General features: G+C 41.5%; 1 protein-coding gene across 6 annotated transcripts in view; it reads right to left on the reverse strand.

The window, feature by feature from the left end:
• The window catches only part of VWC2 (von Willebrand factor C domain containing 2), a 75,228-nt gene extending 52,203 nt beyond the window's left edge, over nt 1–23,025 (reverse strand). The window contains exons 1-4 of one of the 6 annotated variants that reach the window (XM_054164107.1): nt 22,605–22,766; nt 20,895–21,654; nt 14,038–14,167; nt 2,424–2,575 (exon numbers count right to left, since the gene is read on the reverse strand). In XM_054164107.1, the coding sequence (XP_054020082.1) occupies nt 2,472–2,575; nt 14,038–14,167; nt 20,895–21,605 (945 nt within the window). In that variant the 5' untranslated portion in view covers nt 21,606–21,654; nt 22,605–22,766 and the 3' untranslated portion in view covers nt 2,424–2,471. Of the gene's footprint in view, nt 1–2,423; nt 2,576–9,302; nt 9,397–14,037; nt 14,168–20,894; nt 21,655–22,604; nt 22,767–22,918 lie in introns of those variants that run through there. The other 5 variants (XM_054164109.1, XM_054164110.1, XM_054164106.1 and 2 more) reach the window with 5 other exon arrangements.
• Between the last annotated feature and the right edge of the window lie 399 nt (nt 23,026–23,424).

Raw genomic sequence — 23,424 nt, forward strand, 5'->3', positions numbered from 1 at the left:
TGAAAGTACATACATATGTGTTTATGTTAAGCTATTGTTTAATTATCACTGGGGCTGCTTTGTCATACTATAACAGTATTGGGGAAGTCAAGACTTTGAGGCAGCATAAAATGGAAATGTCACTGCACCTTCTATAAAATGGTATGACACCCATTTCAATAACATTGCTTTTCTAGAATTATAAATATAGCCAAATAATCTTATGTTTGAAAATAAGTTAATTATTTTAGAATTACAAAGGCCACATAACATACCATGTTTTCCCTGAAACCAGGGAAAGGCTTCCTTTCTTTCCCCGTCAAGTCTGGTTTTCCTTCTTTGTTTTTCCTTCCTTTATATGTATCATAATGCTCAAATCCATACTGATGAATAATCACGTTCACATGAGGCTACTCTGTTATTTCCCAGGCATTGTCATGTCACATAATTCTCTTCCATGCCAATACGCACTAAACCAGGAAAGATTACACCCAGTGCCAATTACTGCAAAGTGCAATCTGTCATGAATAAAGCAGCTATTGCAACCCCCAAGACAAGAAACTCTGGAAGTTCACAAGCGAAAGATAACAGCAGTTCCTCAAGAGTCCCATCACTTCCATGCAGATGAGGGCTGGCTTAGTGAGCTGCAGTGACCGACAGTGTCTTTTCCCATACCCCCCGGCCTGGCTTCTTAGGAAGCCAAAAATGTAATTTTTCCAGAACCTTTCTATAAGCACAGCCTGCAAATACATTACATATCCCAACACAGGCACACAGTTCTACTTTGCCATGCACCGGATGTTCTTGCATGAACTAGAGGATCCTTGAGGTCCCTTCCAACCCTAACAATTCTATGATTAAAAACTGTCTGGATGACCAGGTACAGAGAGTGGTTGTGAATGGTGCAGCATCCAGTTGGTGTCCAGTGACCAGTGGTGTCCCCTAGGGATCAGTACTGGGCCCAGTTCTATTCAGCATCTGTACTGATGACTTGGATGAGGGGATCAAGTCTACTGTTAGTACATTCATGGATGACACCAAGCTGGTGGGGAGTGTTGATCTCCTGGAGGGTAAGAATACACTTCAGAGAGACCTGGACAAGCTGGGTCGATGGGCTGAGGCCAACAGTATGAGGTAACAAGGCCAAGTGCACAGTCCTACAGTGGCCACAGTAACACCATGCAGCGCTACAGACTGGGGGATGAGTGGCTGGAGAGGGATCTATGAGTGCTGGGTGCCAACAGCTGAACATGAGCCAACAGCATGCCCAGAGGGCATGGAAAGCCAATGGCATCTTGGCTTGTATCAGGAATAGTGTGGCCAGCAGGACTAGGGATGTAATTCTGCCCCTGTACTCAGCACTGGTAAGGCCTCACCTCTGGGCCCCTCACTTCAAGAAAGATATTGAGGTGCTGGAGTGGGTCCACAGGAGAGCAATGAGACTGGAGAGGCTGAGGGAGCTGGGGTTGTTTAGCCTGGAGGAGACTCGGGGGAACTTTATCACACTTTACATCTACCTGAAGGGAAATTGTAGTAAGGTGGGCAACAGGCTTTTCTCCCAGGCAACTTGTGACAAGACCAGAGGGCATGGTCTGAAGCTGCACCAGGGGAGGTTTAGGTTGGATGTTAGGAAGCACCTCCTCATAGAAAAGGTAATTAGACACGGGAATGGACTGCCCAGGGAGGTGGTGGAGTTGCAGACCCTAGAGGTGTTTAAGGAAGGATTGGATGTGGCACTTAGTAACATGGTCAGGGTGATGTGGTGGTGTTAGGTTATAGGCTGGACTTGATGATCTTGGAGGTCTATTCCAGCCTCAATAATTTTGTGGTTCTGTGACCTTGACCTTCAACATTTTCAGTGGTGGGGCATCCACAACTTCTCTAGGCAACCTGTTCCAATGTTTTACCACCCTCATTGTAAAAGAATTTCTTTCTTAGATCTAGTCTCCATCTACACTTTTACTTTAAAACCATTATCCCTTGCCCTGTTCAAAACTAAAAGTTTGTCCCAAATGTCTGGGAGGTGAAGAGGGTACAGCCATTTCCCAATGCAGGGAAACATTCTGAGAAGGTGTTTCAAAAGTAGGATATGCGTTCGTTAAGCAAGGTATCTGATGACCTCTGTAGCATATACTTATGCATACACAGGTATAAAGAATACACTTAGTCAGAAGGCTAGAAATCTAACAACTGGATCTCAAAGGATGAGAACTATCTTTGGGGCTTATCCTAGCTTGGGGTAAATATGAGTACATTTTACATTGTCTGAATCTTGAAAATTTCCTTTTTGCACTTCTCTTTCTGTCCAGATGTTGTAATTAATGTATTTCATTTACACTAACATGACTTGTATCAGAGAAGACTTTCACTTTCTATCAATCCATCCTGAATATTTGTTTCTGCTAGCAGTCCTCAAAACCAGAATCCAGAAACTTCTGCCCTACCCAACACTTGCTTCAAGGACTGCAAAGGGTCCGAGACTGCTCTTCCACTTAGGTGATACCACAGGGATTTCCATGGAAGTGTCTTCTGATGCACAGCCATAGCCACGTGACTGCACAGACAGCAGCAGAACCACAGGGAGAGCACCAGGGTCCTGAAGGAGCATGTACCAAAACAGACCATCAGAGTCAAAGCCTAATCAGTCATATGTATGCACGAATACAAACCCATGTATATCAAAATAATTGACTTGAATCTCCAGTCATTTTGACTGTAAAGAATCAGCTGTCAGAACAAACTTAACCAAGACTGAAGACTAAACACTCCATTCATGTGAAATTAGGAAGTCCTCTCACACTGACAAATACATTATCATGAAAACTGTGCAGCAGACAAAACTACTCTGCTGAATAAGCTACCAGCAAGAAAAAACATGGACTGGCTATTTTTCAGCACCATAGGCATATAAAGAGTGTGCTCAATGAACAACTGCTTGCCATTAAACCAGGCAGCCTTTGGCAACACACCTGGACCTTGCTTCCCCCAAGCTCAGACCTGATGATTCTTTCATGTTTTATCAGCTTACCAATCACAGCAAAACACAACAAACATGGAAGAACATACCTCATTTAAACATACTGAAATCAAAACTGAGCCTGCAGATTTAATGTTTAGGCTACAAACCAGCTGATCACAGAATCACAGAATGCATAATGAGACTTCCTCACTTCTTTCAGCTATGAGTGCTCAGGGATGTACACATATAATTAGATTCAAGTATCTATGGAAAAAGAGAGAGAGAGATACACACTAAATAATGGATGCAGAATTTCCTTTAAGTTGTCATAATCATTACCTGGCTTGGACCTCAGTATGAACTGGTCTTAAAAACATTAATTTGCTCATGTTAGTGGCTGCCAAACCTCCAGCTAATCTGTTCATTAGCAATATATCAGGCTAGCAAGCTGCCAAGGCAGGAAAATAATTAGCTTTCCATTGTGGTGTGGCACAATCTCTATTACATTGACATAACAAATAACTCCATAAACTGCTATAATTTATTTGCTTCTGAGCCTTTTATTTTTTCTTAATTAGCCCGTCAGCAGATTGTATTAAACACACACAAACTACAGAGAGTCCTTCAACCAATCTCTGAAGTCTTAGTATGAATAGCTGTTACACAAGCAATTTATGAGTGACCTACCTTTAGGTCATTTAAATAAAACTGGATAGGATAGCTGAGAACAGATTATGCCAAAAGGCATTCTCATTAGGTCTCTTCTCCATCACCTGCATTACTGAGCAACGTGCTGTCGTGTCCCAGCACACACTACAATGATTGTACAGTGGTTGTGTGGGAAAAGAATTGCTGCTGCTTTAAAGAGCTCTTAATTAGGTATGCCTTAATGAGAAGGTACATGTACTTCCAGGATGGGTTTGGCTGAGCTAAAGCCAAGATAGTATAACTGTTTTTCTGCAAACTTCTTTAAAAAGAGGTAGTTGAAAAAGGTAATTTTAAGATGTGGACAGTAGGACACAGTAATGTTACATTTTGGCTCATATGACAATGAACTCCTGCAAGCAGGTTTCTACCAGGCTTCACAGCATGTCATCCCATGCAGTTTCACTGTAGCTAGATTAAGGTATTTTATTCCTTCTATCAAAGATATGATCTTTATGTTAATCCTAGGAAACAGCACCAGCACTATCTTCTGCAGTGTGTTCATGGGTTAAAGACATGGTGCATTAAAGATGTTACCACATACAACATCTTTTGATTTTCTTGCTTCGCTCCTGACTTTGCATTGTGAGCACAAAAAAACTTCCATTGGTACTATCCATCTCCCGAGTTACCATGTTTTGTCATGCAATTTTAAATTCATATGCTATCACTACTAGAGATCTCATTTACTCTCAGAGAGGAATATTCAGCTTTTTTGCTGCTCTGCTCTGTACTTCTGCAATCTCTTTTTGCTGAGTGCTCAGCAAACATGAAGATTACACAATTCAGGTGCAGAGGAACCAGTCTTTATATAAGAGCATACTTGCAACAAATACAAGCCTTTCTTAATGATGTCTGGCAGATGTTTAGAGTATTTCTCATTGCTATTTAACTAAAAATACTTGGCAGATAACTTAACAAGAGGCCATCAAAATATATGCGAGCAATTTATTTTACTACCTGGCATATGATTTACTGAATTTCATTTACTATTGTGCTGTCTTGTTACTTGGCTTCATACAATACCATTAACAGTCCCTACTTCCTTCTACCTTCAAATAGAATTCATTAACTGCCTGCCTCCCTAGAAATCACTCAGTTTAACCAGTGTTAAACCCTCTCCAAAATTTTGGAGAGGGTTTAAGATCATGCTATCATACAGGAACAGAAACTACAACTTCACTTTTTCTGGAGATAGCAATTAACATCACATGCTTGTGAAACTATCTTTGAGAAAGAGGAGCTAACATTTTGAACAAATGTTTCAAACACAGGAGACCCAAAAGTAATTGCTTGGATATAGATCTTCTTTATCCAGTACTATTGACCAAATAGTATTTTTAAAGAGTTGTTGCAATGCACTGTTTGTTTTTTCCTTCTGCCACATCTGATCAATTCCATTGGAAGGTACAGTTACAATTTCTGCAGGCAATAAACAGTGTGTGATTTGCTGCTTGCAAGAACTTCCAAGAAAGGTTGTCAGCAATCACCATGCAATAGCACTGTGTTGTAACATGAGAAGGAATGATGCAGGAGAAAAACACGCATAATCTATGATGCCATGAGGTAAATTGGATTTATGTGTGCAACTTTCTTAATAGGCACCCTCATCCAAGGGCTACCAGAACAGAACAAGTAGCTGAAGAATCAGCAAAAGAACAGGGCATTTAGAACAAAGCAATGTTTTCTAATAGGAAGTGACTCTTCTCTTGAAAATTTAACTAACACCAGTATAGGCAGGAAAAAAAGTAAAAAATTAGAGGGCTTTCCTAAATGAAAATAGTAATCAAAGTTTTTGGTTGCAAATCATATTTGGGATGCTAATAATTACAGTAACTGAAGTGAAGGTAAGAATTTACTTTAAAACTCTTTTTTTCCTTCTTTTTATTTTATTTCTTTAAATCACTGCTTTACAGCTGAACATGCTCAAGAAAGAAAAACTGCACAGATAATTATCCCCATGGAAGCAATCCAAAGGTTCATGAAGTAAAAGCTGCTTCCAACTTAAAGATCAAGGTTTTAAATTAGGAAAGTATTTGTGTCTCCAGCTGATAAAGATGGTTGGCCTGCTGGGCAAAAGTAATTGTCAGGGACTTAATTCAAGATTCTCACAGCACATGGTGTAGGGGAATTCCCCAGTGCAACAGTTTGAAACAGTAAGACATTATTTAGAGCAACAAGAAAATCAAGCACCTCAATTTTACAAATACTAATAATAAATATTAGAAGCTTTTAGCCTCTCCCTTAAGAACATGTCATAACTCTGCCTTCAGAATCCTTTTCCAAACAAAGGCAGAGGTGTACAAAACAGCCCCTGGTCAAACTGATGTCAGCTTTCCAATACTTCATTTACAAACACAGTTTAGACAGGACTGGAAAAAAAACTTCCAAGATTGCTATTATACTCATGCAAGACCTATCCTGGAGAATAAGGAGTTATGATGAGTTAAGGCAGACTTTGCATTAGAAATCCTGCCTGGAAAAGCCATTGTGGTTGCAAAGCACAAACCACAGAAGAGCAAACTGTTAAGAAATGGAGTTTAACAAAATCAGCCAGTTCCCTGCTTCTGTCAATCACTAAGTTACCTGGATTATTTCAGTTCTTCTTTAACATCTCAACCTTAACTTCCTGTGAAAAATATTGATTTTACAAGTAAAAGGGGATTTTGAATACATAATTTATCATTGGAGTGATACACTGCCAATATACTAACACACCACAACACCTTAATATAAACCTCTGCCTCCTCGTAAAGCAAAGCACTCTTGGATGCCTCATTCAACACCATGAAATAAAAATAAAAAACCCCAAAAGAATATAAAGTAAACACCCAAGTGATGTATCTTTTTTCACTGCTCCTTTTAATCATACTTCGAAAGAATAATCAGCCCTGTAGTTTAACTACTGTAATATCTAGATAGGACATAGTTTCTATACACAAATGGGATTTCCTGCATATAATGCAACTGAGAGCTCACATAGACAGTGACAGTGGCTCAGCTAGCATTAGCCTATGGTAACTGTATCTGAAACAAGACAGAGTTTAAAAATCAGAAAGCTCCTGATTTAGCCAAACAGTAAAATGTTCAAGTGACAGAAAATATTACAAGTATATAGCATTTAGTGAGATGCACACAAGTGCTTCAGACCTTGGAATAGTACATGGCCCCCAAATCTTTGTCACAATTTCAATTACTGACACATACAAAATTAAAATAGATATCCAATAGAAGACTGAGGGAGCAAAATTAACACTGGTAATACTTTCTCCAATGAAGAGCATAAAGAATAAGACTGAATGTAAGAAAAACTTTAGCTCCCTTAAAGTTAGTTTTCTGAACTTTCTTTTAACAGCAAAGAATAAATGCTGGGGCCATAGGAGGAGTATGAACTCCAGGATTGAAATTTTTTAAGCATCTTACCTATTTTCACATATTTGTATAAATAGAACAGCAGTGCAAACTCAGAAAATTCTTATATGAAGAACTTAAAAAACAGAACAAGCTAACAAAAACACAAAGCAACTGATGACTTCATTTTGAGCAGCACAGGTCAGCTGATTCACTAGAAAACATGCAAATCCCCAATTGCATCTCTAAGTAAAAGAGAATCTGCCAGGGAAGACAAATCAAGCAATAGCAGACTCTTTACTCCAGTACTCTGGTTGGATATTAGCATGAAGGTGTTTTCCTGTCTGAACCAAAGCCAGCATCCAGGACTACCCAGGACAACAGGTATGTGAAACTTCCAGGGTGAGCATCAGTACATTAGACCTCTATTCTCTCCTGGTTTAGTTTGGATTTTTGTTTTATTTTGGTTTTCTTTCAATATATGCAAGTTGCCAGACTCAAATCCAAAGATTTCAGGGTTTCTGTTTTTTCTATCAGCACAGAAAGCATTTTCATTTTTCTGCTCCTGGAGCTGAAGCAAAACGCCTTTTAAAAACCCAGGAGCTGCAACACACTGAAGTTCTGACTCCACTATGAGGACCTTGGATCATCACCACTAAGCAATTGTTTAGCACATCATCACTGACTTTCGCTTCTACCCCCAGTAACATGACCCCCCCCTGAAAGCAGCTGTCATCAAAGTGACTGATACAGCAGAATCTATCTCTGATATATAAGTTAAGCCTGCAGTATCAGGTAAGAGGAATAAAAAATGACTGCCGAAGAAATGATCCTCAGGCTCACTGTGGCAGCCTGTAATGAGAAAATATTGCAAAGTAAGTTCTGGAAAGCTTAGAGGATACACTGCTTTAAAATTTTATTAGGTTCTTCCATATCCTTTCACTGAAGTACTACTTTAAATACCGAATACTAGTGTAATTTTTGATTGTCCTTACATGTCTGAGTATAATGGCAGGATGCTACACATTCATGGACACTTACTGCTGCCTTTTGACGGCAGAACTCCCAGCTGAAAGCACTTTGGCTTCTTGGTGAAAAAAAAAAGGAATAAAAATGTATACACACACTATTTATATGCAATACATATACACTATATACATAGATTTGATCTGGTAACCAGTTTGTCGCAGTACAACAGGATATTTTTGCCATGTCTTCAGCAATATCTTTCTCATCCTCTGATAATTTTCTATCATTAGGGAAGAAAAAACTATCCCTGGAAGTCAATGTAACTTGTGCAGTAAATATTCTTAAAGGAAATAGCAATATCTAACATTCATAGCCAGATCAACGTGAAAATACCAAGTCAACACTGAATCTCATACCTGTGTGCATGCATGCACATGTATGTGAGTTGGAAAACACAGTGCCTGTGTGGTTTTATCACAAGCTTTTGATCAGCACAATTTGCAGCAGTAATCCATGTACATTTAAACAGGTTCTGATCTAAGTAGAAAAAAATGGCACAAGAACAAAATTCTGTGATGTCTGCACAGGAAGCATGTGTAGCTTGTGCAGCCACTGCTCTTCCCAGAGTAGAGAGAGAAAATGAAAGAGGTGAGCAAAGAAGTGAATGGAATTAAACAAATTCTTTGAATTAGAAAGACAGACTAAACTTCCTCTCAACTTCATCAGCAGCAGAAACTAACAATAAAACTACTGCAGATAGTTTGCTTGCTTCACCTGCCAACCACTTTAAATACCCAATGTGGCCTATAAGAAGCAAGTCTGATGCTTCTTTTTTTTTTCAATAAATAGCTGGCAAAATATCTGCTACAGTTTTTCAATCTACCTGCATATTGACTAGGCAATTTTAATCACATACAGCTGTTCATGAAATGGTGTTTTTTTTCTCCTGAAACATTAGTATTATCTGGTTAACTCTCCCATACTACAAATAGTTTTATGAAATGCAACCTACTAAAACTGGAAGTTTACGCAGAAGGTTTTGCTAAGTGACTCCTGTATGCACAAGGAACAAATACTACCCTGCATACACAGGCATTCAAATGCCTGAATTAAACACATCAGAAGGAAAAAATCACATTGGCACATACAGTATGGGTGGAACTGGTATTAGTTTGAAGTAATTTGTTATTATTTTTTCATGTAAATCCTGTTTTTAATAAATGAAATACTGTTTCAATCTTATAAACTAGACTTTAGAATCATTCTATGATTCCTACATTTCACATCTAGAAGAGACCACCATGACCCCAACAGCTAATTTAATTCCTTACCTAATGTAGACTGAAGAATCACTCTCAGGCTTTAAAACTGCTGGGTCTTCTTTGCTACATATTAATTAGCTGCCAAAGCATGACTGAAACAGGTATTTAACACTAAAATTGAAAGAGGAAGAGATGACAATAAAAGGCACTGTTTATTTAAATTTCACAGAAAGTAAATTCCTGATGTTTGTGATAGTCCTGCCTTGACATCTATCTGGACAGCATTAAGACACATTCTTCATCACTGAGATCAAGGCATATATGGTTGAGGGCATATCATATTTTATTTAAACACACTGCAGAAGGACATTAACTTTTACTGGTCTGATTTGCCATGGTGCTTGTGCAAAGACAGGAAGAACAAACAGCCAGCTCACATGAGAGCTGCCAAGCTGTAGCTCTCCCTTTATCCTCCCAAAATAAACATCCTTTCCCTTGTTAAAGCCTAACAGGTCCCTCAGCCCAACATACCTTCTATTCACCTGGAATTTAGAGGGATAACAGCTTACATGGGCTATGGTACCTTTTGACCAGCAACATTTTTAATAGTCCCATGGTGAATCACAAAAAGGGATGGCAGCTTTGCCAGCCTTTATCAGGTTTTTGCCCTACTTGCCATTCTGAAGCATTCTCAACCTCATGTATTAACATCATAATTGTACATAAAGGTACCATAGCAAGTTTCAGTGAGTCAGACTCAACCATATGGGTATATAAACCCATGACCATTCACACTATCTGGCTGCATTATGTTAGACCTCGACCTTCCTAGAGGCAACCATTTCAGCCGCATGACACATGTAATTAAACCATAACTATGAGCCCAAATATGAAATTAGGTCCTGAGTCACCCCACCTAAGGCACCTGCATCCAGAATAAAGCCTCTCTATTGCACATCCAAGGGGGACAGACGTGGCATCTCCTGTGTGTGTTACAGCCCTGAGAACATGACGCCTGGGCATCAGCACTTGTATTTTCAACAGTGCAGCTATGAGCCTTCACGGACAGGCGAAGCGCAGCTCTCTTTGCTGCAGACAGAGAAACAACACTGACACACAGACAGACAAATGCTAGGAAGGCACTAGGATCAATTTCATCTTGTCTACAGAAATCTTTCAGCTATATAATGAAATAAATATATTTTGGGGACCTTTTGCTTTTTGGTTGAGTATCCATGCCTTCCCCTCTGGGCTCCATGTGGGCTGCAGGTTTAACCTCATTGTCCTACAAAGACACCAGCACAAGCAGGGCCACCCTTAACTCCATTGACTGCTCCATGGCTGCAGGCTTCATGCAAAGCAGCATTCAGCCGCGTACGCCTATTAGGACTTTAATACTGGAGACAGAAGTGGAAGAGACAACCAAGGTAATTTAATCTAACAGGATAATTCACTTTCTCTATTAACCCTCCATTCACTCCCACTGCCCCAAATGAATCAGTGACAAGTGCCCAGCCTTTTTCTAATGGGAAGGGAATTTTATGCCTATTATCTTTACCCTTCACTCCACAGGAACTGTAAAAATGTCTGCACCCAATTCTGAGCTTATTGATATATCTGTGAACAGGGAGGGCTTCCACAGAAGTAAGCATGTTGCTACTACTCTAAACCAGGAGGAGATATGAACTGAGCACCTAATACTTAATGCAACTCTGAAATGGGATTTCACATTCTAGATTATTTTGGGTTCTTTTTTTTTGTTACTGCTGCTGTTGGTTACCAAAAGCATGAAGCCTGCACAAGAAGAATGCCTCTGTTCCACTCCCCTCTGTTCCCACCTTGCTTCCTTGCAGTGTTCATAAGATAAGCCAAAACCAGACTCCTTAGCTGTAGTGACTTGAAACACACAAAGCAAATTTCCCTCATCCCAAGTTTATCTGAGTGAGATGTCACCTTTTAGAGGCTACTTTTCAGAGCAGACACTTTTTTAAAGTACTCCCTGTCCCTGACCACAAAGAAGAAAATAAAATCCTCAGCTATGAAAGCATCTATACTCCTTCTTGACAGTTGTAGAACATTATGGAATCATACACATAAGACTGTTTTTCCCTCTGCAAGTACACTCCATTCATTGCTTCTTACATTCAAAGTAAATCTGTATGTATACATGCATGCAGCTGATTAAGCCTCGTACGCAGCTACGCATCTGTCCCTTATCCAAAGTGCTGCCAGCACTTTTGTGGAATCAGGTTGGGAAAGTCAACTATACCCCTCCTTCCCAAAAAGGATAACATAATGTTTCATTATCTGTCAAGAGACTGAATTAATTCATTTCTAATAATCACAGGCTTTCATTGGATCTCCTCCATAATTCTTAATCAGGCATTTGTATGTGGTCTTCCCAGTGACAGATGTATTTTCTCAGCTCTCACTTTGCTGGTTCACTGCCAGTAATCAGCAGGCAAGGCAAGTTGGGAAAGTGTTTATGAAGTGAAAGGAAAGGCAGGGAAATCAGCGTTGGATTGTGTGCATTTTTGACACACAAGTGTTAGTAAATGTAGAGAAACCAAACTTCACTCCTCACTCTTTATTGCTCTACCAAGGGTGGGATGCAGGTTATGATAGTGGCCACCTTGCTTGTGTGCTTTCCATGGTTCCACCTGTCCCACCACTCAGAATATGCAGGTGAGCTCCCTGTACATCACCCAGGCTCTTTCGGATCACTAACATGATTTTGTTGATGTCATTGCTGAAATGATCCACCCTGAAGCACAAGGCGATGACTGTTTCCTTGACTCACATTCACAGCACATTTGTTCCAGTAGGCTTGAGAACCAGGGGACGAAGCAGGCTAGGTTTTCCTGCTCAGTAGGTTTCTACTCCAATCTAATTAAAAATATTCAGCAATTCACTAAAGTTCCTTGCAAAATGAATGTGTTCTATGCTTTAAAATAAGCTCTGAAAGAAAATGGCCTGTTTGGTTTTTTTCCTAAATGCACATCCCAGATGAAGAGGATTCCTCAGACATTTCTTTTTGATATTGTACCAAAGCTGCTGAACCAGAAAAGCTGAGCTGCTTCTGAACTATCTTTGGTTTTGTTGTTATTGTTAACAGCTTTTTTCCTCTTCTGAAAGCTAACAAGGAAAGCCACTCTTGGTTCTCTGACATGCAGAGAAAGTGACAGTATAGCTCACTGGAAACAGCTCTGGTCACCTTGGTCTGAAACTGGGTCAGGGATGCCAGCTTGTGGCTGTATCCAAGGAACATCCAAGTAATATTGGGGATTCAAATGATGAGGACAAGACCACTCTTTTCTTGCAGGCAGATCCAAGTAATTCAGCCTGCTCAGAATTAAGGTGTGTTTTGTGTACAGTTTTTTAAAAAGGCCCCATTTCTGGCAAATGCCTAGGGGGATTCAGGTAAGTCAAGACCTGCACTGCTGTACCACCTCAATCCAAAGTCAACCCACCATGAGGAGATGGCTACTACAGTGCATTATGTTGAACATGCACGAATGGAAAGTAAGTCCAGTTCCAAAGAGTGTTAACACTGCTGAGAAAAATTCAGTGGGAAAGACTACACAGACTTAACGTGCACTTAAGCCTTACACTTAACATGTAAGAGTCACTACAAGCTGGGGAGCTGCAGCAGTGTGGTGCACACACACAGTTCGTGAGCACATCAGGAAGGCTCTTCCCTTTAAGTGTGCGCTAAAGGATCCTCCAGACGCTATCACATCACTAGTCCCCTGATTCAGTCTTTCTCAGGAACTGCCTCTTCAGGCAATTTTGCCTGCCCTAATCTCCAAAAGCAGAGTGCCCTCAAGCTGTACAGCAGAGAAACATTCTTTCAGGATTGTAACAACCAATTAAGGTATGTGAAGCAACTACTTTTACACCCATACAAATGAAACTCCTCCAAGGCAATCAATTGTCCCCTATCATCTACTGTTGAACTTGTAGAAAGCATATGCTGTAGGCCCTCTCCTCCCCTAACTTTCCCACAATTTTAATCAGTTTGTTTTGACTAATGTAATGGAATCTACCTATTCTAGAGAAATAATAAATGGCTGTAAATTATCTGAATATTTTTTAATTACTTTTTTTCTTTTTAAGTATAATTTCATTTGAGATTTCGCAGCTTTCATTTCTATTAATAAGTTATCATTTTCCTTTATAAGTGATGAGCAAGTGTGTCATGTAATCTTTTCCTCTAAATAGACCAAGACTTTGATCTAATGTAAGCCATTGCTGCGAGTAGAGATACTTTCTGTCTAATTTAGTTATGAAAAATATTCAATTAAACTTGGGAGTTTAATTCATTTAGTTATGAAAATTAAATGAACTCAATAAGGTACATTTGATTTGCCTTAGGAAAGGGAAAAAAAAAAGAGAGAGAAGAATCTCTGAAAGGGCAACAAACAAGAAGAGAATAAGAGCACCTTTTCCTCTTGAAGTTGAAAGGTGTGTAACATGAAGAGCCTGAGTTCCATTTTGGGTGCTATGTAAAACTTACCCATAATGAGTTCATGCAATATTTGTATCCAGAACCACAGGAATATCTCGTATTAACACCCAAATTGTCTCCAGGGTAACAAAAATCCCTGTAGGTCAGAACCAAGTCCCTCCCAGTCAAGGGAAGATCCGACTCCTCATGTGAGAGAGACACCAATCATGCACAACTCCTTTCAATCTCCATGTGGCCAAAAAAAAAAAAAAAAAAAGTATTGGAATTATTTTTCAAACTGAGAGCAGAGTAATACGGATCTCTCCAACAGAAGCCCCCTTCTAGCTCTGCCGGCCATCACTTACCATTCTTGCAGATAGGACAGCACTGATCAGGCTCATACACTGGATCCACACACTCAGTCTGGGGACAAGCTGAGACAGTGCACAGCACTTCACCATTGGCTTCACAGCGACACTTCTCACATGGAGATACCTGAAACACAAAACCAGTCACCTCTTAACTCTTTTATTTAATGGCCTCCTTAAGTGTGCAATGCCTACTTTTACACCCACATTATTCTTTCCTTCACCTCTTTTTCCTACCCACTTTAAAATAAATGCTATTTGGGGTCTCAATAATGCAGAGAATGATGCTGGGATCCTGCAAAAGTACAGAACTATGGCAGAAGAAACCCACAGATCCTGTTCGGAATCTGTGCACCAAATGGGAAAGCCAAAGGGATCTTGGAAGCAAGAATACTTTAGACTCTTACCACAAATAAAGCGAAAATTTTCCTATGACATCTCTAACGAACTTCAAGTAAATCAAGTTCATAATTTAGATTAAATACATCCTAATTCTATTAGAGGGTAGAAAATTAATTTAGCAAAAAATACGGTACTTAAGGAAGAAAAAGAATAATTTTCAAAGAGCATTCAAGAAAAAAAAAATCTTTTGCATTCAGGTATTTCCCACAGGTGAATTTTATTTGGACTATTCTTGTAATACTTGAAAATTTCTGAAAAGAAACAGCAATTCAAAGAAAGGAGTGAAGCAAAATACAGGTTATCCTTTTTACCTAGAGAAATGTTACTGGTTTTGAAGAACTCTACAGAACAGGCATACCATAAGATTGCTTGAATGACCTACTTCACTTAAATTAATTCCTATTCAGGAAAAAATGGACTTTGAAATGTCTGCATTTGCCACGTGAACAATTCCATCTGTCCTCTTCAGCATTCCTGATCAGGCACTGCACATAGCATCAACGCTGTTCTCATACCATACAAAGAACTGGAGGTAGATGGAAGCAAGTGTGCTGAAGAATAATAGAAGATATACTGTAAATCTCAGTGCTCTACTCCAGAAAACCACACTGGCATCTGTTCTCAGAGTGCAGAACGAAAACAGAGTTGAATGTTATTATTGGTAATCCTCTAAATCTATAATCTGTACAGATTCTTGGTTTACTTAAGGACGAGGCTGTTTTTTTTATGGACCCTTTTGAATTTCTGTAATGGTTTGGTGCAAGGGCTAACCTGCCTGCTCCCCCAACATGAAAGTGCAGGGAAAGGTAACACACAAAACTCAGGGTTGAGATAAAGAGATAGGAGTTTAATATAGAATACATAGAATAAACCAGGTTGGAAGAGACCTTCAAGATCACCGTGTCCAACCCATCAACCAATCAAACACCACCCAAACAACTAGCCCACGGCACCAAGCACCCCATCAAGTCTCCTCCTGAAAACCTCCAGTGATGGCGACTCCACCACCTCCCCAGGCAGCCCATTCCAATGGGCAATCACTCCTTCTGTATAGAACTTTTTCCTAACATCTAGCCTGAACCTCCCCTGGCGCAGCCTAAGACTGTGTCCTCTTGTTCTGGTACTGGCTGCCTGGGAGAAGAGACCAACATCCGTCTGTCTACAACCTCCTTTCAGGTAGTTGTAGAGAGTAATAAGGTCACCCCTCAGTCTCCTCTTCTCCAGGCTAAGCAACCCCAGCTCCCTCAGCCTCTCCTCGTAGGGCAAACAATAACAGAAGGTATCATAACCCAGAATTACCTTAGATAATAATCTAATTAATCTAATAATACAATGCATGATTACCTTAGCTTAGCCTATTTGCCGAGGCAGCAAAAACACAGCATAAAACAGAAAGCCAAAACCAGTGCTGCCCAACTCCCACATGTTCCACCGCCACGCCTGCAGAAAAGAGCCAACACGTGAGAATCCAGAACTCAGAAGCAGCAACTGGAACAGGAAGCCTCCCATGTTGCAATTTTAACTTCAAGCCCGTAATACTTTGCTCCAGTTAGCACTTTCATTTTTTGAAGCTGGCATGACTGCAGCATGGTATAAATCACAGCAGCAGGTTCAACTCAATCCATGACAATTCTATTTTCCAGATGATGCAAACAGTCAAGTGTTGCATTTCTCCAATGTAGAGCAACTTCAAATGTATTAAAAAAAAAGAAACCTGTGAAGAAACATCCAGATGTCTAACTTGCAGATCATCTGTTTCTTTTCCTTAGTTATTAGGCAGTTCATCACATTTTTTTTTGCCAAATCCATTCTTTGCTTGCTTGCCTCTTTCACATCCTTCTCACTTCCAAAGTTCAAACGTGCCAATGCTTGCACAGCATCACCTCCAACTAAATGCTCATTCATGCTTTGCTACTTCTCTTCCCACCTGCCAGGTCTGTTATTTGCTTATGCACTCACATATCTTTCATGTTCTCCCCTCTGCTTAGAAAGCCTAAATAGAGTCTTATGCTGTGTTGCTTTCTTATTTTACTACTATTGTTTATTTTAGGCTTCCTTTGCTAGCTACTACCAGTTTTTTCTTTGCTTTACACTCTACAAAGGGTAACACCACACTACACATTTATAAAACACTACAAGGACGCTGACAGCTGAGTACTCAAGATTTTTATTGCAGGCTTTGAGACAAGAACTTTGCCCTGTAATTGTTTACGAAGTGCCACGTTCACTTGCAGAGCTGGAGTATCAACAGAAGTTTTTGATTTAGTGTTCAGTATTGAGGGTCAGGTGTTCTAGATAACCAGTTGAACCACACATATGACATTTTGAGTGTTAGCAAACCTGAGTTCCTACCTCTCTGCAAGTCAGTAATAAGTACCTTTCCCTCTGGAGTTACATCCCAAAATAATTCTTACTAAATTATGAAAAGAAGTTTTTTTGAAGGGGATAGATTATTTTTAAAATTATTTTTAAGGAATCCTATTTTATCAAAGCTACCAGACCTCAATTCCAAGCATCGGGCTCAACACAGCAAGCCTATGGCTTTCAATTGCTTTTAACATTTCTTGCCATGATTTGAAAAAGATACAAATTAATCAATCATTGCAGCTCAAGGAGACCAGTAACAACAACAGACATTCCCTCTCCCAGGACACCGCTTTGTAGTTGTGCCTTTCAATACTAGAACTAATGCGCAAACTAGAGTATCTGATGATAATCAGGAAACAAGACAGCACACAGATGTTATGCCTAACATCTCTCATCTGTAAAATTTAAGCATATTCTAATTAAGTAGGTTGTTTACTAGAATTCCAAATTTGACAGAAGCTTAAAATTCTTGGAACAAGAAACCATTTAATGAAGTGATGAAAATACTACTGAATAAGAAACAGAGTTGATCTAATTTTTAATAATGGTGATTTAGAAGAACACATTTCTATTCTATACAGCACATACACTTGAAGACAAAAATTTTCATGAATGGAGTACACTGGTAATGTGATATTGCAGTCATTAATACCTTTCCTGCATAACAGATCATGGGATTTCAATACATGCAGCACATCTTTAATAAGTAATGTCATCTGCACAGCCCACCACTATGAATAATGGAAGCAGAGTTAAAGCAGCCACCCATATTTCTACAAAGCTCATTTCAGGGATATAAGTGAACCACAGTGGCTGCTATAATGGCACTAATGTCAACATTAACTGTGGAAACCCAAAAAAGAGAATAATAATGGAATGTTTAGATGGCCTTCATGTTTGTGAGGCCCTGGAGGTGACAAGAGATGTTATACCTCCAAACAGTGTGAGAAAAGGATGGGAGTAAAAAATAACAAATTGTTGCACCTTTGAAATGGATGGGAAGGCAACTGGGGAGAAGGGCACCTGTGAAAGTAAAAATAAATCAGTGGGTTTAACAAGGCAGGCTGTGGGAAAGCAGAACTTCACACACGTCTCAATAAATAGCCACTGTCTCCACGGGTCTGGGTCACTTTGCCTGCCCCGCAGCAGTGGTCACCTCCTCGGAGCTGGTCTGTCGGTTGTATTTCCACTCTCCCTGTTGACATGAGCAGGTCCGGGATCAACACACCACTTGATGCGCTCAGGGAAAACCCACATGTCATCTCTTCATCTTTGGACTAAACGGTTGTTGGTTGGGTTTTATATATCATCAGGTTGTAGCAAATTTCATTTGTAATTGTTGACTTCCATATTTCCAAGTATCTTGCTCACAAATAAATAAGAGGTTTTGGTAGGTTGTTGTTGTTTGGTTTTTTTTCTAAAAAGGACACACGAAGCAGGACTTCAAAAATTTAGGTCTTTCCCAGACATTACACACTTCTGAAGATAATTTATGGTCCTTGTAATGTTACGAATTTATAAGTCAGCCTGCACTTTCAAATATTACTGTAATATTGAAAATCCCCTACAGGACCATGTAGTCAGCAATCTCCAGCTCCAGTGAAGAATTGTATTCTCACAGGATTTCACCAACTAAGGCTTTTGCTCCCTGTTCCACTCATAAGGATGCTGTGATCCTTCTGCCATCCTGCCTCATCAAACCCACAGGAAAGTAAACTGGTGTTGAAGAGCTCTATGAGGACCTCATCTTTCTCTCACACCTATGCTGTGTTTTGTGTCAACATTCACGTCTTCTTTGAAAATAGAAACAAATGCATACACACACCCCAGCAAAGCTTGCAGGAAAGACTGTGAATCAAAGAAGAAATGAATCATATCTCCCATTTCCTGGCACACTCAGCTTCTGAGTTAGCAGTGGCTCCTGTTAGGGCAATTTTTTGCCATGTCAAGCCACATAGGAATTTTATATATATGCAAACTCCCAAACTTGCATGCATATTTACACATCTATACATAAACATGTGTGGACATAATACCACTTAAAAGTTAGGAGGACACTTTTTAATTCCTTTAGTGATGTCTGGTACTCTGCCACAAACTACAGGTGCAGACACAGAAAAATCAGATCACTATCCATTTATAACTCCCTTCCCGACCTCAATCAAGAGATTGCATATTAGTAGTCTCTCCAAGACCATCAACTTTAAACTTGTAAAATGTGCTTTGAAACCATGTCCAATTACTTTGATTTGTAATAGCTTCCACTGAGATGCAGCAATCTAACTACATCTGTACCTTGACAGACATCTTCAGTGATTGCAGTGACATGGGCAAACAGCTGCATTTACAGTTTTGTGCTCACACTATTGGCACCAACACTAATGCTCAATGAAAAACCAAGGTCCACATGGCAAAATAAAAAGTTCCACTGTCTAATTCTGTTGGCAGTTTTCCTGAGCAGGTGTCCCATCTCACTTGTGCTTCCAAAGCCGGCTAAGACAATTTAGCAATGCAAGGGCTGAAGGCCGAATGGGGTTAAAAAGAAAGATGAATGACAAAGTCTTTTTAGAACATTTCTGTAAATGTCACTGTTCAGCATTCCCTTTCTACCAATGCTGCCAACGATGTTCCAATGTAATAGGGAGCCCTACGGTTTTATTTTCTCACTACATATCTAACACAACAACATATTTTAGGCTTGCTTTACAGCCATTACTGTGACACCACTATATAAAAAGTCAAAGAAATACAAGTCACTGGAAGAATGTGAATGAGGAGTGAAGAGCTTTTAAAACTGACCTACAGAGAATGTGTGCAGAAGCACTACTATTTTGGCTCTCTCAGAATTAACTTTGCTGGAAAAGAAAGGACCTCACAATCCAGATCTGAAAATAACACAACAACTAGCCACTGTTAAAAATATCTTCTCCCTCTTAGAGTAGAAAACTGCCACCCCAAAGCTGAATGTAATCCTTGAAGGTGACACGTAAAAAGCAAGGATGATATGATGCTTTCCACCAAACTCTGAAATCTACCAGTGCTCTGCACATTAATGCCAAAAGAGATTGTGATTTATTCCCTAGAGAGGAATTCTGCTTAGTTATTTATGTATTTTATTAGGTTGAAGAAAATGGAAAGATACTATGAATCAAAGCTGTTTCCAAGAATATGTAAATATCAGAGAGCAGCAGTGGAAACTTATTTACAGGCTTCACTAATACCTCTTTTTTCTACATCCTGAGAGGGGCTCAAGCTTCCAGAACCCTGAACTTGATTTTGTACTACCCTCAACATATTCAGCTCAAAAATCTCTGGTGTGTTCAGAAATGGGTTTTGGATCAGCCCTGCATCTAACAATCGTTTGCAAGTAAATGCTTTGAGCCTGCTGTCAGGAAATTGCCCCCAACTCCAAGACTCTTCAGTGAACTGTAATAAGTTGCATTTCCAATGATAATGGCCTTGCACAATGATGCTAAAAGGCCCTTGTTTAGAAGGACTTCCCTAAACATAAAGCTTTTTAAGTCCTCTGTTTAGATATCACTGTAATATAGATTGCAAACCATGCTTTTATTAACAAGAAGGCCCAAAGTAATTCTCAGAAAGCAAACATTACACAGACTTGGCAATGCAGTCTTGGCAGTTAAAAGCAAAAGATAAATGGCAGTTACAAAAAAGGTAGTATCACAGACTGATTACGAGGAATACAATTCAGTCCACAAAATCATGCTCAGTCACTGCAAAGTGGACATTTCAGAGTTAACAGTTAAATAAGGAAATGTATTGCTGAACATTTTCATAAACCTTACATCACCACTGAGTAGCATCTTTTCCAGTAGCATGTTATACTGTAAATACCAAAGGAATTAATAACGGTCAACCCTCTCATTTAAATATGTTATAGTATCAGAGAGCAAGAAAGGTCATATTTAAGGGGAATATTTTACAGCACTGCAGAATTAGTATTAACACAGAAATTAAAACAGGATCGAGAGGCCACAATGCCCACTGAGAAAGCACCCCAAGAATACAGTGCCACTTGAAACACGACAAGAACCCACAAAATTACTTTTGGCTTCAGCCCTTACCATGAACTCCTCTAGGGTCTGGTAGGTTTTCCCTCGAAACTCGCAGTAGTTCTTCCTCTCCTTGCACTGTGGGCAGCACTGCGTGGTGTCCACATGGATGCATCGAGGGTGGAGCCTAGGGCACTCGGGTTGTATGCACAGCGGGCCCTCCTCTGTGCAGAGGCAGGGGCAGGCAGAAGGGCCTGGTGCAAACTTCTCCCCGATGGCATATACAAAGCCACTCTCGTCCACGCAGCCTTTCCCACGATAATCTGGATAGGCGTACTCCTCCGGCGGCTCAGGAGTGACACTCGCAACAGCTTCTGGGAGAGAATCTTCAGCCACCTGAGGTTCCTCGGGAGTGGCATCCCTTTGCTCTTGCACTTGAATGCTCCCAAATTTACTGCTTGTCCCCTGACTGTTCCAAGCCTGCTTTTGCTTAGTCCAAGACTCCTTGTTCGAGTAGTTCCTGTTTCCTTTGCTCTTCCAGTCCCTGCTACCCTCTTCCCTCCCACTTCTGCCGATCTCATTCATTTTTCCTGGGCCTGTCTGGCTGTCCCTTGTAGATGTGTGATCCCTCTTTTCCTGGCTTGCCTTTATCTCCTGTTTGTCTTGAGCCTTGGCCAGTTTTTGCACAGGTATGGTGGAACTACAGAGGGCAACCATGAGGCAGCAGGTTACGAGAAGATAACTAGAGAGAGCTCCAATTGCCATTGCAGTAGAGCTGGGCATCCCCTACTGCATCCCACAGGGGACACTGCATTCACAGATCCACAGTCTCCTAAGAAAAGAAGCATTAGGAACACTTCAGCTTCTGCACTTCTTCCCCCCTACCCCCACCCCTTGCTTCCACTGATGCAACATCTCAAACAATATGCAACCTGCCTCGGTAGTTTATGCAAAAGGCAAACAACAGCCTGGCACTGCATCCCTCCTCCTTCTCCCCCGCTCTGCCAAGTCTTATAAATAGCAGAGCTCTGGACACAGACTGGGCGTCTTCAGCTCTGTGACAGCACCACACAGAACTCTGGGGAGTTGGGATTTGCAAGACAGATGCATGCAAAAAACACAGAAGGTTTGGGGGTTATGTTTCCTATCAAATGACAACGTGTGAAGAGGACAGGCACACACTCAATTAAATGGAGCTCCCCAAAACACAGCAGAGTCTGGAACAGACATCACCCAATTGAGTCCTAATCACTGACTGCATGCACGTTGATTTTCATCTACCTTTTATTTTCAATAACCTCTCATTTAATATGTCGTTGGGGCTCTTTAATTGTTTGGGATTTTGTGTGTGTGTGTGCTTGTTGTTTTGAGGTGTGGGGGTTTTTTTCTTTTCTCTGAAAAATACCTACTGGTGAGCACATTTCTGTTAAAGGCACCTAAAAACAGGCACGTAAAAGCGAGCAGAGGCAAACTACTTCTCTTCCGAACTACCTCAAGCACGCACCGCCTTTCTCCCGTGTTTTAAAGGCAAAGCAGAACCGTTAAGAGTTTCCGCTGCAGCGGGTCATTTAACCCACATCCTTCAGGAGTTCAACATCCCCGGCTCCCGTCCTTAAGACGCGGCACACCAAATCGGTTAAAAAAAACCACAAAAAAAACCAAAACACAACCAAAGCAAAACAAGAACACCACCACCCAAAAACCCCCAAACAAACAAATAAAAAGCAACCCCAAAAACCAAACAACAAACCAACCAACCAAACGGCAAACCAAAATACGTACACTGCTCCGGCTACCATAAGCGAAGGAGCTCCAGCCTCTCACACGGCCCACCTCCGAGGCACCGCTCCTCAAAGCCATTTAAAAGCCTCTCTCTCCTCCCGCCCGCTTCCCCGGCCCGCAACAGCGGCGGCACCGCGGGGCAGTGCGCTCCGCCCGCCGCGGGAAAGCCGAGGCACCGTACCGCCCGCCCAAACTTTCCGGCGGGGCCGTGCAGCGCCGCCCGACACCCTCCCTGTGGGATCGAGGGTGTGCCGGGACCAGCCCCTTCCTCAGCCGGGTAGCCTTCCCCGTGCCCCGGCCTGGCGCCTCCCTACCTGCGCTGGAGTCAGGCTCAGCCGCGCCCCCCGCACGGCTTCCATGGTGGGGCCGCGGACGGGCAGCCGGCGTCGGCTTGTTGCTGCCCGCCCGCCGCCGCCGCCGCCTGCGCGGACCGGGAAAGCCTGCAGCGCGGCGCGGCGGCCAGCGGATCTGGCCCCGCCGCCCCGGGGGCGGGCTCCGCCGCGGCCCCCCGTTTCTCTCACATTGCGGCCGTACGCCTCCGTCCTCGGAGACGGCAGCGGTGGGGCGGACTGGGCACCTCCCGTAGCTCCGGCGCCGGGCCGGGCGCACAGCGCAGCTAGTCGCCGGTTGCCTGCGGGCGGCGGTGCCTGGGGCGGCCGTGCGTCGCCCCTGACCGCCCCTCCCGCCGTCGGTAGGGGTGTACAGGGTGGGAAGAAAGGGACAGACCCACGAATGTCGCCGGGCCCCACGGGGGCCATTCTCTTGGCCTCGCCGGGGCTGAAGGAGCCTGGCGCAGCTAGGTGCAAGTGGCTGTCAGGAG

Source organism: Dryobates pubescens, chromosome 9 (genome assembly GCF_014839835.1).
Source record: "Dryobates pubescens isolate bDryPub1 chromosome 9, bDryPub1.pri, whole genome shotgun sequence".
Lineage (NCBI taxonomy): Eukaryota > Metazoa > Chordata > Aves > Piciformes > Picidae > Dryobates > Dryobates pubescens.